The 19,566-nt window shown below is 39.0% G+C and overlaps 1 protein-coding gene across 8 annotated transcripts in view; it reads left to right on the top strand.

The window, feature by feature from the left end:
- Positions 1 to 19,566, top strand: part of EFCAB11 (EF-hand calcium binding domain 11) — a 131,757-nt gene that overhangs the window by 36,161 nt on the left and 76,030 nt on the right. Inside the window, exon 6 of one of the 8 annotated variants that reach the window (XM_070514183.1) lies at positions 16,909 to 17,556. The exons of 4 other annotated variants lie outside the window; for them this stretch is intronic. In XM_070514183.1, the coding sequence (XP_070370284.1) occupies positions 16,909 to 17,005 (97 nt within the window). In that variant the 3' untranslated portion in view covers positions 17,006 to 17,556. Of the gene's footprint in view, positions 1 to 14,510; positions 15,028 to 16,908; positions 17,557 to 19,566 lie in introns of those variants that run through there. 3 more of the 8 variants (XM_044774193.2, XM_070514186.1, XM_044774199.2) reach the window with 3 other exon arrangements.

Below are 19,566 nucleotides of genomic sequence, written 5' to 3'. Positions count from 1 at the left end.
AAAAACTCTGATAACAAACCAATTGGAAGGAGAGGAGGGTAACCTGGAGCCTTTCTTGATAAATATTATCTTATTAGTTTTTGAAAAATTAGTACCAAAAAAAAATATGCCCAGCTTATTGTATCTTCTAAGCTTAGGAACCAAACCAAATATCTTTGATGGACAGCAGAACCCATCTCTAGTTAACGCCTATGAAGATGTCATTGGCTCCCGTAGTATTCACATATTGGAAATTGCAAGGTTGTGTAAAATCTTGCTGCATCCTGGAAATAACCTTTAGTCTGCTGTCTGGGGAATGAAGTGCAGGCAGTAACATGCGCCAGAGCGGTATTCCTGGTTCTATTTAGGTGCCAAATTGAGATTTAAGAAATATGGGTTTGTGTTCTTATTATTTTTTACTATTAATATGCTTTTTAGGGGCTAGGTGTGTTTGTTTAATCCTTCGTTTTTTAGCACCCAAGAAATCCAGTAAAGCAACAGTCTCTGGCTTGAATGTGTCCTGAGATGCAGTGAGCGGGGCACAGAAGCCTTGGAGTCAGGGAGAGCAGGTCTTGAACTTCCCTACATATTTCATAACTGTCCCTTAGTCATTTATATCAATTCTTTACAGCTCAGTTTTCTAAACTTGTAAAACAGGGATAATAACATCTTTTCCCCGAAGTCAGCATAAGCTCAAATGAGATAACGAGGGCCCGTTAGTGTTGTCTGAGGCAGAGACGGTGACTCAGTTATCATGGAACCCCCTCCTACACACCCGGACTTAGCCGGGGCCTCCGGACAAAAGGGCCTCTTTGTGTCTGATAATGCCTCGTGCTCCACTAATGAAAAGATATTTCTAGGTTGTAAAGTTCCAGCAGAGTTCTATAAAGACTCACAGACTCACCAAAGAGATACTTATATAATTATATCTGGTTTTCAGATTTTTGCCTGTCTATCCTGGGGATATTTATGCGTTAGTCTGAATCTCCCTACTAAACATTTATGACTGGGGAAGGGAATATGAGATTGTTGAAAGTGTAGCAAAGGTATTACTCAGAGTTTGTTCACCCATCCATTTATTTGTTCCACAAACTGTTATTGAGCATTACTGTTCCGAAGATGAACTCCAGGAGAGCCTCACCACGTCTCTGAGAGCTGCAGACATCAAGAAGCAGGAGGCTTCCCACTTGGCAGGAATCGATAGGCAGCCCTTATCTATGTGACAAGAAGATTATTTAAATTTAAATATTCTTTATAATATTATAAAAATCAGTTGTAGGATATTATAAAAATCTGCGTTTGGAAGGTTGAAACAAGTCAGAAGAAGGCTTTAATACCATGGTAAAATCATAAAACACTACTAGTTAGATGCTTTAGCCAGTGTAGAGTTTAAAATTATAACTGTATAAGGTACTTTTTCTTAGGAATAGCACCAATAACGTGTTTGGTTAGATCTGATAGATAGATTCAGACCTTTGAGATTTAGAGATTACAGAATCATGAAGTCAGATGGTGGCAGAGACTTTAGAAATCACCTACAGCATCTCTCATAATATAATGAAAAAACTGGAAGGCAGACGGACTTAATGGCTCACCCAAGGTTACATAGACCTGGATCAAAACTCAGGTCTCCAGACCCACCATTCAGTGCCGATGCATTATTTTTCCATCGTAACTTCTACACCGTGAGCCATTTTCAGTATAAATAAAGACAAACATATGCTTGTTCAGCCTCAATAAACTTTCCCGCTGAACATGAGTATCATTTCTGCCCAAGTATCAGAATGAGAACTTTGTATCCAAGGAAGTTAATTAAGGTGCTCCTACAGACATTTCGGAGCAGAGCTAAGGGGAGGGAGGACACACCAGGCACCTAACAGGCAGTTCTCAGAGCAAATGAGTGCCTTGTCTGTATCCTCCAGAAGCAGGCAGGGTTTTCATTCACCAGCTGCCTCTCGTTTCTTGCTAGATGAATGGCAGCCCATGCCGCAGGTGTATTAGTAATTTCTGAGTTTGTTCCCTGCTAAAAATGACCTCATTGTTTTGTGCTTCTTTTCAGTAATTATACAGTAACAGGAAAATAAACCAGCTCTGAGTACAGCCCACAGCAGAAATCTTGTGCTCTTTATGCAAGTTTGATTTATAGACGTGTACTGCACAGCAGAGTGACTATGAAACATTCATCTTCCCATTGCTGGTTGCCATGGAAATCGAGTACACAGAGCAGTGTCATTCCAGTCCTGGTGATGCCTGCAGTAGTTTATTCCTTTGTTGTTCTCGTTTCTTAAGCAACTGCCTAGCATTCTTTCATCATTACAATTAATCATGCACACAAGTTTTTATCTTTCATCTCAGAAAGTGCTAGAAATGTATGACAAAAATAAGGAGAATTTAAGTATTCTTGTGGCTTTAAATATGCATTTGTGATTTTTCCCTCTCAGTCCCACTGGAAAAATAGGTCATGTAAAAAAACTAAACAAACATGTTAATGTACAGAAATTTCAATAAAGAGAGCAATATAGAAATTTGAGGAAAAAGCAATGCTACGCTAAGGAAATCCTAAGGAACTCCAGATTCTCAGGACTCCCAGTGTTTGGAGCTAAATGAGCCTACATTTCGGGTAATGCCAACCCAAAAACACCACTGTGCTGTATATTATCAACTCTCCTTTTGATTTGTTTGTTTGGTCTCCTTAGGAGTTTGAACAACCTAAATATTTGCTGGATAGATATGGTAGATATTAAAGAGTAGGGAGCCTTTTTTCTTTAAAGGCTAATAAAGTTCAAGAATCTTTTGTAGTATAAGTAAAAGGAATTCTAGTTAGTCTTCCTTATTGTTTTTTTAAAGAAATCTTTTTACCCCTGTTTCACCTAGCATAGTTCATGGTACATACCGTACCAACAAATAAGTGCTTGTTGATTATCCACCTTCTTTTATTGGGCATCTGGCCGAGTCTGTTGGTTAAGAGGACGTGTTCTGGGATCACTCTGTCCAGGTCTAGATCCCTGCTCCTTTGCTTATTGGCTGTGAGACCTTTGAAAAGTATCTCAGCTTGCCTTGGTTTCCTTATCTGTAGAGTGAGTAGCTATAAAATTGAGATAATAATGAGTTGTTGAGAGGGTTAACAGGGATAATTCATGCCAAGGGCCCAGCTCTATGCGTGGCGCAGGCTACATGCTCGTGGTAGTGGGGATGGTTATTACTAGTAGGATTACTGCTCTTACTAATACACTACTCCAGGCCAAAACTGAGGGGAGAGCTAAGATCTAACCCAGGGAGCGATTCCAGCACCAAAGCCCAGGACTGTCCCCAGCATCCAAGTTCACAGATGATTGCCAATGCCTTGTTTTACTTGGGCTGCTTGGACTCGTTTCATCTCAACGCTTTGGATGCTAGGATGGTGGCCTAGAGATATTTACAATGGTCTTTTTATCTGCAAATTGAGAAAAGAAGGCTGCTGCAGGTGCTGCAAATTTCTCGTCTATGACCCTGACTTGTTTCTTACAACTGGCTGTGTATGGAGTGCATGGGGAGGGAGTGGGCTGCCTGATCAAGTCTTGCTAGGAGAGGGTTCCAGTGTTTGTCTACAGAGCCTGAAGAACGTCTGATCTGCCGCCTCTCCACCCCATGCTGCCCGTGTCACTCAGCAGTGGCTGCAGCTATCCTTTCAGCCTCTCTGGAATTGAAGTTTTCTCAACTGGTGGCAGAAGCTTTCTTTGTTGAAATTCACTCTCCTTGGCAGTCCTCCAGGGCACACGGCAATGCCTATTTATTTGATTTAGCTTTTGTTTGGTTAGCCTTGTATTTTGTCTGTTTTGCTTTGTGCAATTCTTTTCCCCCCCAAATTTTCATGTTTAAATTCCTTGGACTTCATTTCTATTTATTTTACTAGCTGGCTTCATAGTATTGCTAAGAGTTGTTTGCTTTAAGCTATCGCAAAATGAGTAGCCTTAGATTAATTTGTCTTTTCTTCCCCCATGCCTGAGCCATAGCATGTGAACTAGGTGCATTTTTGTTATGATTAAAACAAAATAGGCTTGCTGGTTTCCCCTTTGCCACATTCTAACACTATAAGACAGTGTTCCTGGTTCTCTTTATTTACCTCCTTGTTGCTCCCTGACTCTTAATTGGTAAGCTAATATCAGTTCTAAAGAGAGAGTAGTTTAAGTTTTCTGAATCCTTATGTTCTCCCTTCTCTGTCATTCTTCCTGCTTCTCCCCATGAGATAAAAGCTCTAGCCAGACTCTGAGGTCTTCCAAGTGCAACTCTCGACACTCTATGTGACATGGATACTCAATAGACACCTATATTTTTGTGACTACAATGGACACATTGTGTGCAGCTTTTGAAGCAGTGCCTGAAATTTAGACCCTCTCTAGACATTTTAGTAATGTTTCCAAATCCTCCCTGGACCCCTGATTGTATGTGTGTGGTTCTCACCTCAAACTCGATGTGCCAACCTGCGCTCCTGTCTTCTCTTTGCACCCTAGTCGCTATAGGAGGTATCTCTGCTCTGTGCTCTCCTATCCTCAGACTGATATCTTTCTTTGTTTTGAAAACAAATATTTGTTAGCATCTATTACATTGCAGACACTGGGAATATATGAAAGTACAGATGACAATACTGCCCCGACCTTGGAGCTTATAGTCTAGTTGGGGAGATAGGTAGTTAGAATCCAAGATGGTTAATCCTGAAAGATGATGAAAAGCATCATGGGAATATGCAGGACGGATGCTTAATGCAGGCTGAGGAGAGGGCACCGAGGCTGACTTCAGAGGAAGTAATAGCCAGTGGGAGACCTGAACGATGGAAATAGCCAGACAAAGACAAGCAGAGTGTGTTCTAGGCAGAGTGTATTTGTAGAGATCCGCGAGAGAGCATGGATTTTGGATAACAGAGTTGTTCTGTATAACTAGTCTGCTATTAAATACACTTGTTTTCATTTGCTAGGTGGGCGGGTGTGGCCAGAAGGATGAATGCAAGGTGATGAGACTGGAGAGGTAGGCAGGGGCAAGATCATGACAGGCCTTGAAGTTGTCAAGAAGTTTGAACTTTATCCTGGGGACAGTAGGAAGCCACTGAAATGCTTTAAGTAGGGAAGTGACATGATGAGATTTGTGATTTCCCGATCTCTTGAATTACAGCCCAGAGGATGGATTAAATGTGGCAGGAGTAGGCTCCATCTGGGTAGATCCCGGGTTCGCCTTCCCATAACTCACCTTCTCCTTGACCCCACAGTGTTTGTCCAGCTCAGGATGTCCAGCTTCTTGCATTTTCCTGATTAGCACGAAGGATTGTGCCAAATGCTAACTCCCCTTTTCTAGCTTCTTGTCTTGAAGGCCAGGACTCTGGCTTCTCCCAAGCTCCTGGCTGGCTCTTGCCCAAACATAAATGTGTCACCTGGAATATCCACTGGATCTCTCATATTTACCATTGCCCAGAGAGTCCCTTGCTTTGCCTAGCAGCTTGGATCCCCTAGGATTTGGGGCCAGCATAGATCTATCCTGAGCTCCTTTGACCCCTGAAATTCATTGCAATTCCCGTGGTTGGGCCTTACCGCTCAGGCAGGCCAAACCAGACCTGCACCTGAGAGAATTCCTCTAGGCCTGTTTTTCCCACTAGCAGCGGAGTATATAAGACATTCCACACTGATCCCCATTGCACCCCCATATAGGACAGTAAATGTGGGAAGACGGTTTGAAGTAATATGAGTTGAACTAGCCAATAGACTTTGGGAATGTTACGTAACTTCTCTGTGCCTCAATTTCCTCGTCTATAAACTACAGATTTTCAGAGAACCTACATCATAGAGTTGTTTGGAGGGTTAAATGAATGAATGCATATAAAAACACCAGGCCCGGCCCATAGTCGACACTCACTGTTTATTAATGTTTTTATGAAGGTGTCTGGACTATCCTAGAGGAAGAGGTAGGAGAACATAGAAGGTTTTTGACTTCAGGAATAATTTGCCACAGCAAAAAAGGTATTAATCTTGAAAAGTGCACACCTCCTCTTCACTGTGGTAATTGAGAGATGACAGTAATACTGCACCCTGCCCAGTTGGGTGTACTGACCAGGTGGCTTCATTTCAAATCTGAGGTTTTATTCTGTGTTGGTTTTGTTCCAGAAATTCTCTAAGCTTTCAAGAAATTAAATTAGCTTTGCATTTCATAAATTCTGCTTTGTTCCAAAAGGCAGTCATGATGTTTGTCTCAACTTTGTAGTTTGGGCCTCCTAGGACCAGCCTTTCCCCTTAATAATAGTGTTAATAGTTGCTGCTAGTTGATAAGGCGGTAGAAGACAACTCTCTGTATGTATTGATTTATTCCACAAATAGTTACTGAGCGAGCGCCGTGTGCAGGGCACTGAGAAGGGTGCTACAAGATCAAATGAGACAGGGACAGTCTTTCGCAGAGTGACCGTAGATAAGGTAGAAAATGGTACCGACTGTGGATGAACAAGGAGGTGAGAAGACTTAAGTCCAGCCAGGGCAATGGGGAACTTAGCAACTGAGTTAGGATTTGAAGTCTCCCTGGAAGGAAAGGCATCAGGGAGAGAGAAGAGTGTGGACAAAGATGGATGAAGGAGAAGAGGAGGTGAAGCTGGAAAGGTGAGTGAGTAGAGGTGAGGGAGTGAGCAACATGGCCCACACAGATCGAGTGCTTACTGTGCACCAAGCCCTGTTGTAAATGCTTTGCTTGTCCGAACTCATTTGACCCTCACGACAACCCTGTGAGGTAGCTACTGTTATTACCTCCATTTTACAGATGAGGAAACTGAGGCGCAGAGCGGCTGGTAACTTGGCTAAGATCACATGAACTGGTAGAATTTGCTTTGACCCAGACAGTCTGACTCCAGATTGGAACACAAATAAGCATACTCGTCGTGCAAGGGAGAATCTCCGCCTTTCTCTTTTTGTCTTTCTCTCCGTGTGCACCCTGGAAAGGGATTTTTGAATCACTTTATCAGTCAGCTCTACTACAGTTTACAGATTTTTGAAGGAATTATTTTATTTAAGGGCCTTTTCCAGTTCAGTTTCAATAGAATAAAGATCTGGACAGCATATAAATTTTAACTGTCAAAAATAGAGCTATATAATCTATGACTATAACCCTTTTCACAGACCTAAGGCTGTGGATATAGGAAAACACTTTAGCGGAATTGTGCACCCTTTTTATAAAATTCCCTGATTTCTGACAATTTGGTCATAAAGTCTTTTGATAAAAATATCAAAAACCTCATACTGCAATACTGTAAAATGTAACTGTTAATGGCCAAAAAAAATCCGTATTTTAGACTGTCACGAATTCTTTAAACATCATAAGGGGAAACATTTATGGCTTAAATAATTGAAGTCCACATTTCTCAGACTCCATCTACTCATCTCAACCTTTTGTGAGACCTTCAAACAAATCACAGAATTGACTGGCTTGAGTTTCCCCGTAGCTCGCTCTTCTCCATGGTGGGGTAGAAGGATGCGCAGGCGCTGGTGGTCCGTTGTTCAGGCTTGGATCCCATATTATGGGGACCTGACTTAGGCAAATCTCGTCACCTCCCTAGACCTCCAGCTCCTCTTCTAAAGGAAGTCTAGCTTTAAATCCCTTGATTCTCTGTTTCTATACCTATTGTCTGCTTACTCTTTAAAGAAAACTATAATTAACAGTACAGTGATCTAATGGCAAGAAATGAAGAAAAGAAAAAGATAATTTGGTTTCATCAGTTTCGCTCAGCATTATCTAGCAAATGTTTATTAAGCACCTACTGTGTATATGACAAATATTTGTGTTGATCGCTTCCCAATATTACTAACAATTACAGTGTTAAATTCTCAGACTTAGGTGGTATTTACCTTCTCTCAGTTTCCCCATTGCTAATGTTCCCTCCGTGGCTATATTATTACTATGGACTCTTATACTCTTTAATCTTATTTTCTTATGCCCCAAGCAAACCAAGCAAAACAGAAACCTTTCATCTTAAAGGGATCCCTTAGCATGGTGCAAATTATTATCACATTATGTACAATATTTTTCTTTCACTTTTTTCAGAGTAAAGCAGCCCCATTTAAACCTAGTGTGTTATGCTTCTTAGGAAAAACCATAGCCATCAAATGTTCACATCTAATCCAGATGGGTCAGCTGACATGCTAGTTTTAATGGTTTGCAATGATAAATTTGTCATAGAATTGGATCCTTCTCCAGGTTATAAATTGCTCAGACCAAAACACTATGGAAAATTTACAGAGACTGCCATTAGAATAGAATGTTTTAAATTATCTGTTGTATTGAGGGGAAAAATAGGCCCTGATAAGAGGTTTATCAGATAGTCACGAGTTCATGTGACAAAAAAGAGTTATTGGCCTATCTGCCAAATGATAAACTGGATAATGATGATGGCAAAAGCGTCTGTCATTTTTTGAGTGCTTAATGAGTACCAGGCATTGCCATTATTTCATTCAATCCTCACAATAACCTAATAAGTTGTACATTATTATTATTCCTATTTTACAGATAAGAACACTGAGCTTAGAGAGGTTCAATAATGTTCCCAAAGTCACACAGTTAATGAATGGCTGCAAATGTTTCAGGTTGCTTGGTGTCACCTTCAGTTCATCATATTTAAAGTGAAAGTCATTATCCTTGTCCTCAAGTCAGCTCTTTCTTTCTATTTCTGTCAGTGACACCATGATTTTCTCATGTTCATCCTTGCAGTCATCATTGATTTTTCCTTCTCTGTCTTTGCTCTAAATCCATTCAATCACCAAGTCGCTTCGCTTGTTCATTGTCTTTCTGCTGTCAACCCTCTTCCCATCACCTTAGTCCCGGTGTCTGGGCCTCACACCTAAGTGTACAGGCTAAAGGCCAAACTCCTTCACTCAGTCAGTGTTCAAGGCTGCTTCCCACCGGCTCCTACTCTCCTGTTAGGTTCTTCTCCTAACTTCTCTCATGATAAACTGGTTACCTAAACACATCATCTTTTTCCTTCTGGCCCATGATAACTCCTTTCTGGGATGTCACCTTCACTGCAGCCTGATGTATGACCCTGCCCCTTCCTCAAGGTGAGCTCACGTCCCCTCCTCCATGACAAGTTCTGATCAATCCATTCCTCAGTGACTATCCCCTCTTCTCAGCACTTGTGATGGTAGTTTCTCTATCTCTCATTTTGTGCTAAGCACATGCCACCTGCTTTGCACTGCTGTACGGTTCTTCCCATGTGTGATCTATCACTCAGTGGTGCTTAAGGGTGGGGAACTAGACCCCTCATGAATATCAGGAACATTGCTTACATGCACAAGTGTAAGTTTCCATGCCCCATGTGCATGTATGAGAATAGGACTTTTTATGGTAACTATAGTAAATCTCTCACACTGAACTCATTAAGAGTTCTCCCATTATTGGAGATGCTTATTATTCAGAGACCCACTTCGCTGGAAAAGGACCACATGCATTCATAGATTGTGGTGGTATGTTGTTTGCAAAGATGGCCACAATAGCTCTGCCCATCCCTGTTGGTGCACCCCTATGCAAGGTGGCTTGGCCCTCCTCCCGTCAACAGGTGGAGTTTATTTCTCCAGTCTCTGAATCTGAGCTGACATTGTGACTTACTTTGACCAAAGAATGTAGCAAAAATTAGCAAATCACCAAACCTGAGGGTGATCTTGGGAATCCCCCCCCGCCACAAAGGATCCCATCTGAAGAAGCCATGCCTTTTGCTCCATCATCCACTGAGTTTTTGTCCCACTGTGTGTAAATAGGAGATGTGGCCTACATACTTCTTTAACCACAGTCAATGCATTTTAAACTTCTGCGTTTCTATAGAAATGGTCTTAAAAGTAGATAATAAATTGTGATTATGTACATGCCCTAATGCTATAATTCTGTTTTGTCTCTTATAATTTCCTGAACATAATCCAAAGCTAACATTGATTTTAAAAATGCTAATATTTTCACAAGTCTAAGTTTAAAAGAAACCTTATGTTCTTGGTTTGCAAATACCTAGAATTTCCCCTCCACATCTCTCCTACCCATTATATGGAAACAAGCTCTGTATTTGCCAAATAGCAAAAGAGCCTGTATTTGCCAGTGTATATTTCACTTTTGTGCTACTGCTGTATCCCAGTAACATTGAAAATGACCATTGCTTCCAGGAGTATATGATTTTTTTTCAAATTCATGAAGGTTTAAAAATGAAACTTTATTTCAGACAGAATGATCTTTGGTTTTATAAAAGTGGAATTTTTTTATGGTTCTGTGGCTGTTCATCATTTTAAAACCTATTAGTTGTAACAGGTCAGCTTGAAAAATGAGGAGTTTTAAATTTAACTTAGACAAAATACCTCCGCTAGTTAGATTCTGAAACTGTGCCAGGAAAATTGCATTTGAGTGATTCTTGAATTTGTTTTTTATGGGATAGCTTTCTCCTTTAAATGCGTATTCAGTAAAACCCAGTTATTCAAATTCTGGTAGACGTGGATGAGCGGCAGATTCATTTCTAACGCAGCCGTGGCATTGTTTGTGGGGCTTTTACTCCTAACGACTGACCGAACGTGTCGTGTCTCCTTTTTCTGGCTGACAGAAGAATCCCATTTTATAAGCATTTTATTCAGTAATATGTTCAGACTGCATTTCACCTCTTACTATTTCTCAGACTACAAGAACACCTGCAACATATTGAGATAGCTCATATCATTGCTAGAAAAGTACAAGGTAATTTGGACAGAAAATAATGTAATCTCTTTAGTAACAGAATGTAATTAAATTAGTACCTAGTGCAAAAACAGTGAAAGGATTTATTTCTAGTTTTTAATGGATTAGATCAGTGTGATTAAAATATGTAAATTAAATAAGAGCATTCACTTCAGTGGTGTTCTCAGTGGCATCAGCTCTCTCTAATATATGTCATAAGTATTCCATTTTCTTCTACCCTCCCCCATTTTTCAGTAAACCCAGTATTCAAGATTCTGAATTTGGTAAAATAGGGAAAGCATTCGTTACATTCTCAAAAGGCTTGAAATTGAGGAAGTTTAAATTGAGCAGGCATATATTCATTGATCCATTCAATAAATGTTTATCGGGCACCTACTGTGTGCCTAGGACCTTTCTGGGTGCTGGAGGTAGAGCCATGAATGAAGCAAATAAGGTCCCTGCCCTCGAGGAGTTCACAGTTTAGATGTAAGAGGGCAGACGAGAACTGAGTAAACCAAGTTAACTTCAGAGAGGATGACATGCTACAAGGAAAGTAAAACAGAATGAAGGAGAGAAGGACTGAGTGGAGGCTAGTTTTAGATAGGGAGGTTAGGGAAGGCATTTTTAAGGGGCGACATTTGAATAAATGATGAAAAGCTTATTGCCATCTGAGAGAAGAGCCACCCAGAAAGAGGAAAAGCAGTTGAAAAGGCTCTGAAGTGGGTTTAAACTTGGCAGGATTGAGAAAATAAAAGAAAACCCAAGTGGCTGGTTGGTAATGAGCGAGAGGAAGATCTGAGGTGAGATTTGAAAGCTAGACAGCGGCACGACGATGCATTATTCATGGATGCCACCCCATATGATATGAGGTGATATGATATTATCGTGATGTATTACATCATATCATATATCGTATTGTATTAATATTATTTACTTATGTAAACTTCTGTAACGTCATCAACCTTGTAAACATGGAGATGAAGATTAAAGAAAGATGTTAGCTTCCTCAAGATCTGTAGGTTTTCTGAGCATTCCCAGTATACAAAGTCATCCAACAGATTGTAATGTACTTTCTTGGATCCCCATCATCTTCTCATGTTTGTTTCTAATTATCAGTTATATTCAGTTCAAGAGATATTTTCTGAGTCCATGCTGGGCACAAGAATCTGATGAGTCCACTGGGCTGTGATAGACGAATGCAGCAGAAAACGTGGCGGACTTTCATTGGAAAGCAACTTTCCTGGGTTGTGTCTGTTATTTCAACCAGTGGTCACCTACCTTTTCTCACATCGTATTTATCTTTAGGTTACAAATTGTAAAATGATATAAAGGACCAAATATCTAAATGTCAATGATTTGTCATGTTACTGTATCTTCATTTGTTTCTATTCGTTGGAAACACAAGACGTGACAAAATGATTTCGAGGTCTGCATTTGCATCAGTCAAAAAAGGGTTTATCACTTGAAGACTACTCTTCTGGAGGAAGGGAGTTATTAAAAATTAACAATTTAATAAAATACATGAAAGTTTAAAAAATATGTATTCTTTTAAATGAAGCAACATGGATTTGTAGACTCTTGTTCTGTTATTGTGGTTATGATTCAGGGTGTCTGACTTAGACTGGGGATTCAGGAAATAATTTAGACTATCTCCTCTCCGTGTATCTTCAGACCATATGTAGTCATAATATACTGACTTAAAATTTCCACTGGATTAAACTTTCTAGTGATTTACAAGGCGTTGAAATCCGTTACCAAGAGCACTTCTTGAATCTTCTGTCAGAGATAATTAAGAACATTTTGTTATTAAAAAAAAGGGAAATAGTTTAGGTTTCATCCTGGCAAAAGTAAGTTCTAGAAGCCTTTCCATGGTTTGCTGCTGGTAATTCCACTCCTTGGGTACTTGTTTTGCATTATTCTTTCTAACTCTCGCTGCTTCCGTGCTTTACTAGATTTTCCTCCTGTTTAGGTAAAACTGTAGAAGCCAGTACTACATTTAGCGTCTATCTACAAGGCCCGCTGGCTTTGTTCCAGGGGTTCTGGAAAAGAGCTGAATAGGACCTGCCTGTGACAGGGCACATCGCTCTCAAAGCATTTTCCAGCTCTGCTCCGTCTTCTCTCGTAGATGCACATGCGGCGTGTGACTGTGGATGCGTGCATGAAATATTTGAGGCTGAAAAAAGTCCATATATGTTCCCCTCAGGTTAAGAAGCAAAACATTCCATTCCCAACGTGGTTGGAGCCTCCTGGTAACCCTGCTGGGTTATATTTCCCTTCCTCTGCCCCAGAGATAATCACTATCCTCAATTTTTTAAACCATTCATGTGTGTCTTTATATTTTATGACACAGATTTATGTATTTTAAGTAATACATAGTATTGTTTATTTTCAAGCCTTCCATAAGTACAAATTACTTTTTCTCTTAGCATTTTATTTTTAAGACCTATCCACATTAATCTTTGCATCTTTCATTTATTTTCCCTGCTGTATAGTATTTTGAAGGGGCTTGAGGGGGCACAATAACCAGCACCTTCTTTTACCATCTAGAATAAATTGAGAAATAGATGCAAGTGTTAGAGAATAGTAGATTAAAATATCAGCTTTATCTGTGAGATAGCTCTGTGGAGGCATGGGCTTGCTGGAATGCAGCCAGAATTAAATAGGTTTACCCTTCCAAACACAGGCTGTGTAGTTAGCCTGGGACTCTCCCCGTCAGGGCCAGCCCCTGGGGTACGGGAGCAGCGTACTGAATGCCCCCCACAGTCAGGTGGCTCTTGTAGAGAAAAGGAGGAGGGGGCACTAATTAAGATAAGGCACTTCTCTAGGAGGAGTGAGGGAGGCTGGGAAAGTTAATCCAAAAGTGGTTCCTCTGCCTGGAAATACAAAGACAGGGAGAAGGAAGTTTTCCCCAAAACATTTTGTTTTCATTAAATAAGTATCCCATAATTTGTATATTCATTCTCCTATTGATGGATTCATTTGTTATCACAAATGGTGCTGCAGTGAATATTCTTGTATCTCCTTGTCCATATGTGGGAGAGACTCTGTAGGGCACATATACAAAGGAGTGGAATGGCAGGGTCATAGCAATGCATATCTGTAACCCAACTTGCTTTCTAAGTGGGCATTCACATTCTCCCTTATTGGTGCATCAGAATTCCTTTCTATCCGTAACCTCATCAACACTTGTTATCAAACTCTAGTTTTTGCCAATGTGGTGGGTGTGAAATGGCATCTTATTGTAATTTTAATTTCCTTGATTACTGGTAAGTTCAGCATCATGTCTGCTAGCTATTGGGCTTCGTATCCTGTCAATTTCCCATTCATATTATTGCCCACATGAAAAATATTGAGTTATCTTTTTTATATTGATTTATAGGGGTTCTTTATATATTGTGGATACTAATCCTTTCTCATTTATGAGTCACAAAAAATCTTACCTGTTTGTGGCTTGTCTTTTCATTTTTTAAAATAGGGTATCTTTTGATAATATCTGGTATATATATATTTTCCAAGAGGTTTTAGAGGGAACTTTAAAAAAGGGAAAGTATGGGAGTCTTTGGTGTGTCCAAAGTCTAAAATTATGTAGAGAATGTGTGAAGTATCACTTGAGTATACTAATAGGATTTATCTTGTGATTTTCTGCCTATTGGAATATTCATATTATGTTTGAACAGTTGCTGATCTTTCTTTCCTATCTTATATTAGGCAGTTTGAACCATCCTTCTGTGAGATTTACCTTACTTTTCAAATTCTTTTACACTATAGAATTAAATGCTTAATGTTTATTTATTTATTTATTTTTTCTGCTTTATCTCCCCAACCCCCCCCCACCCCCCCATACACAGTTGTATATCTTAGTTGCGTGTCCTTCTAGTTGTGGGATGTGGGACGCCGTCTCAACGTGGCCTGACAAGCGGTGCCATGTCCGCGCCCAGAATCCGAACCCTGGGCCGCCGCAGTGGAGTGCGGGAACTTAACCCCTCAGCCACGGAGCCAGCCCCTAAATGCTTAATGTTTAAATCATAATGCTTAAAGTATGATTTTGTTGCCTCAGTATAATTGCATGAGAAGGGTATACCACACAACACCTCTGATCTACCAAAAAGCAACTTCTTCGGCCACTTAGAAATTTTCTATGTGTAACAAAACTTTTCCATTGTAACTAATCCCGTGGTAATGCTGCATTAATGCTTCTTTCTCTCCTCAGAGCTTGTGTACATTATCGTCCAATGGCACTCCAGTACTAAATTACATATCATATTACCTGTATAAGGAAATTGCATCATGATTTTGCTAATTTTTGATAAGAATAATCTCATACAGTGTTATAGACTTTCACTAATAAAAGGATAATTAAAGGACACTTGATCCGATCTCTTATTTTACACGTGAGGTTAAATGACCCACCCAATGTCACACACTTAGGCAAGCATAGAATAAGATTTGAACCTGGGGCCCCTTTTATAAAGGCACTAATCCCAATCATGAGAGTTCCACACTTATGACCTACTCACCGCCCAAAGGCCCCACCTCCTAATACCATCACACTGGTGCTTAGGTTTCAATATATGAATTTTGCGGGGACACAGACATTCGGTCTATAGCAAATGGTTTATAGAATCATAGCTTCATTCTCTGTTTTTATAATGTTGGTGTGTATTTCTACAGCTAGATTTCCTTGACTGATAGGTTTTAGTGTATCTGGCTTTTTGTTGCTGGCATCTTTTTACTATCTTATACTGAAGGAACTGTTTATCCTCCTTCCCTAAATTAGCTTTATGGAAGTAATGTATACAATTTTCCTTCCTTATTTTTGACTGGTGTTTACATGCTAGTCTTTCCAGTAGGTTGTGTAAATAAGTTAAATGTTATGGTAAATTATTCCAAAATGGCATATTAACAGTTTGCATAAATTAAAACTATGGTGCAATAGTTTGAATCAGATTGTAACAAGCTGTAAATTTGTAAATGTGTCTAGTTAATTTTTTAAATGTACTTTTTCCATGCTTGGCTATGTTTTATTTATTCCGGTTAGTGTGTGTAATGATATGATGAATACATTCAATCCAAGAACTAAAATGTTACCGTTAACTCACATATCCCCGTGTGCTCCTCCAGCCTGTCCTCCTGCTCTCCTCCTTTAGGAGCCACTGTCCAGAATTGAGTGTTTATGCTTTAAAATACATACATACACACATAGGCGTTTATACATGCACACCCCTATGTATTACCCCAACATTTAATCCTCCTCATTTTAAAACTATATAAAAGAGTGTCAAATGTATGCAGTCTTTTGTTTGCTTTTTATCACTCAATATGTTTCTAATATTTATCTATATAATTATGTTTCATTCATTTTAAATGTGTATAACATTCCATTGTATGAATTTACTATAATTCATCTGTTCTCCTGTTGATGGACATTTAGTTTTTTCTTCCCAATTCTGTTTGTTTTTGCTGTTACTAATAATGCTGTATGAATAGTCTTGTATCATAAGTTCTGGTGCCATCTGTAAGTGTTTCTCTTGGATATGTACTTAGGAGTAGAATTCCTGGGTTCTAAGCTATGCAAATGTTTACTTAGTGCCAAAATATTATAATACCAAATGATATTTCCAAATCATTTGTATTAATTTGACCCCCATCATCAGTGTATGAGACAGTGTGTTGACCTGCATCTTCTCCAACAGTTGGTATCATCAGCCTTCTTATTCTTTTCCAGTAGAGTGGGTATAGTTTCTCACTGTGGGCTTGGTTTGTATTCCCTGATTAATAATGAGTCATCTATCATATCTCTTCATGTTTTTGGTCTCTTCTGTGACATATCTGTTCATGGTTTTTATCCATTTTTTCTGCTGTACTTTCTATTGATTTGAACATGTTCTTTATATATGTTCTCAATACAAATATTTTGTCAGTTAACAGATATCTTCTTCCAGTTTGTGGCTTGTATTTTTGCTTTCTTTAGGTATCTTTTGAAACATAAATAAAATTTAATGAATCTTTTTTGTAGTAGAGGGATTGTTTCTTATTTAAGAAACGCTTCCTTATCCCAAGGTCAGAAAGATAGCCGTATTTGCTTCATAAAATTTGAAGTTTTGCTCTTGAAAATTAAGTCCTTAATTCTTCCAGAGTTGATTTTTGAGTATGACATGGTATGTGGGAACCTAATTTCACATTTTTCCATATGGATAACCAACATTTTCAGCTCTTTTTATTGACTGTGCCCTCTTTTCTCTACAGCTCTGCCGCGCTGCCTGTTCCAGCATTTTCTGTTCTGTTCCGTTGGTCATTTAATCTATCCTGGCACCAATATCACACTGTCCTCATAAAATCTTAATATCAGTAGGGCAAGTCTCCCTCGTTATTTTTCTTCTTCAGCAGTGTATTGATTATATCCAACTCTTTGCTTTTCCATATAAATTCTAGAACTGGCTTGTTAAGAGCCAAAAACCTTGTTCACAGTTTAATTAACATTGCATTGACTCTACAGACGAGTTTCTGGGGAATTGACATCTTAATGGTATTGCCTTCCTATCCAAGAATATGGTATATTTTCCATTTAATTAAGTATTCTTTAAAGCCTTTCAGAAAATTTTTAAAATTTTCTACATCGTCACACTACCACTATCACCATGATAATCATAATGGTTTTCACTTTTACAGGGTTTCCTATGTGTCAGGCCTTGTTCTGTTACTTTGTATTCCGTCTTTACAACACCCTTATGAAGTAGATCCTAGCAATATGAAATATTTCACACAGCAAACTGAGGCACATAGAGGTTAGTTGACTCACCCAAGATCACACAGCTAGTAGGTGGCAGAGGCAGGATTCTCAGCCAAGGTGCCTGGTTACAGAGTTTGTGCTTTGGATCACCAGTCTATTTTGCAGTAAGTTTTCTCTTCTTTTTTTTTTCTTTAAATATTTTATTTTTCCTTTTTTCACTCCAAAGCCCCCCGGTACACAGCTGTATATTCTTAGTTGTGGGTCCTTCTAGTTGTGGCATGTGGGATGCCACCTCAGCATGGGTGGATGAGCGGTGCCATGTCCATACCCAGGATCTGAACTGGCGAAACCCTGGGCCGCTGAAGCAGAGCGCAAGAACTTAACTACTCAGCCATGGGGCTGGCCTCAAGTTTTCTTTTCTTATGTTGGATTCCCTCCTACATATTTTGTATTTTTTTGTTGAGCTATAATTGACATATAACACTGTGTAAGTTTAATGTGCCTGATGTGTTGATTTGATACATTTATGTGTTGTAACATGATTACCACTGTAGGGTTAGCTAACACCTCTATCAGGTCACATAATGATTATTTCTTTTGTGGTAAGAACAATTAAGATCTAGTCTCTCTGCAGTTTTGAAGTTTATAATACAGTATTTTATAGTTTTTGTTACTATTAAAATGGTAGCTTTTGAAAATTGCTTTTTTAATTACTTATAGAAACAATTAAATAGAAATGTAATTGACTTTTGTATATTGATCTTATGTCTAGCAGCCTTGTTAAATTTGTCTGTAGAATTTTAAGGGTATTTCTATGAAGATAATGACATCAGTGGAAAATAGCAACCTTTCTTTTTCCTTTCCAATCCTGTGTCTTTAATTTCTTTTTCTTGACTTACCGCGCTGGCTAGTACTTCCAGCGGTGATGGTGTCTTGTTCTCAGACTCAGGGGGAAAGACTTCCACGTTTTACTACTTAATTTGATGATAGCTAAAGATGTTTTATAATTGATCCTGTGTCAGATTAAAGAAGTCCCCACCCAGTCTAGTACATCAAGAGCTTTTATCAAGAATGGACGTTAGATTTTATTACATGCTTTTTCTGTGTCTGTTGAGATGATGATATTGATTTTTTTCTTTAATATGTTAATGTGGTGAATGACATCTATATATATGTATATAAGTATAAACCCAATTTGGTCATGCTATTATCTTTTTTATATACAGCTGGATTCAGTTTGCTAATATTTTACTTAAGATATTTCTCTGTGTGTGTGTGTGTACTATTAATACCAGGACCATATTACCACAAGCCCATGGGTTGAAATTTCTGTACCCACTCAAGGTATGCTTAGATCCAAGGTGACAGTCTGTGTAAGGATCAGTCAATAGCCATAACCTCTCAGAGACAGGTTATCATTCTTTCTTTCATTTTTCTTTTACTACTTTGCTCAGGTCAACTTTTGTGTAGCCCTTTGGGTATCAGCTTAATGTAGGGAAGTTATCCTATTAGGTGATCTGTGTTGGGCAGTCCCTGCATCTTGACTCCTGACGTGTTCTCTCATGAAGGCACCAAACCAAAGCTCAAGTGCAGATATCGACCAACACCCTCAGGGCAAATGTGGCTTTGGGATGCTGACTTTCCACTAACCTCTTTGGGTTTGAGCTACCCCAAGAATATGGCCTACCCCCACTATCTTTTCAGCTCAGTGCCTTTAAGGTAGTTTTGTTTTAGTATCTTATACAGCAGTTTTGGTTTTTTCAGTGGGAGAATTGATCTGACTGTCCAAAAACAGAAACTCAATGAATTATTAAATACTTTTTCTCTCAAACTTGTCTTTCTAAATTCTCTTTTCCAGATATTGGTTTATTGGGCAGAACACTGGACTTATCATTAGGTGTTAGAAAAGACTAACCACTTATTTCTAAGAGATGTAGAAAATATGTTAAATTAGTCATGCATTTCTGAAGTTTAGTGATTCTGGCATTTTAGTTGTGCTGTATCTTCTCTTACTGCTTGAAGAATATGCCCAAATATTTCTGACCACTTACTTTATTGTTCTTCTCTTGGATGTCATTTAGAAGTTATAAGCTAAATATTTATTTTCAAGTGACATAAAAGCATATTATCAGGAAATAGTGATGTAATTTAACGAACGTGCCATTGAATCTCAA

The sequence above is a fragment of the Equus asinus genome, chromosome 7 (assembly GCF_041296235.1).
Source record: "Equus asinus isolate D_3611 breed Donkey chromosome 7, EquAss-T2T_v2, whole genome shotgun sequence".
In the NCBI taxonomy this organism is placed as follows: Eukaryota; Metazoa; Chordata; class Mammalia; order Perissodactyla; family Equidae; genus Equus; species Equus asinus.
Note: the sequence above shows the minus strand (reverse complement) of the source record. Positions and strands in the feature narration are given on the sequence as shown.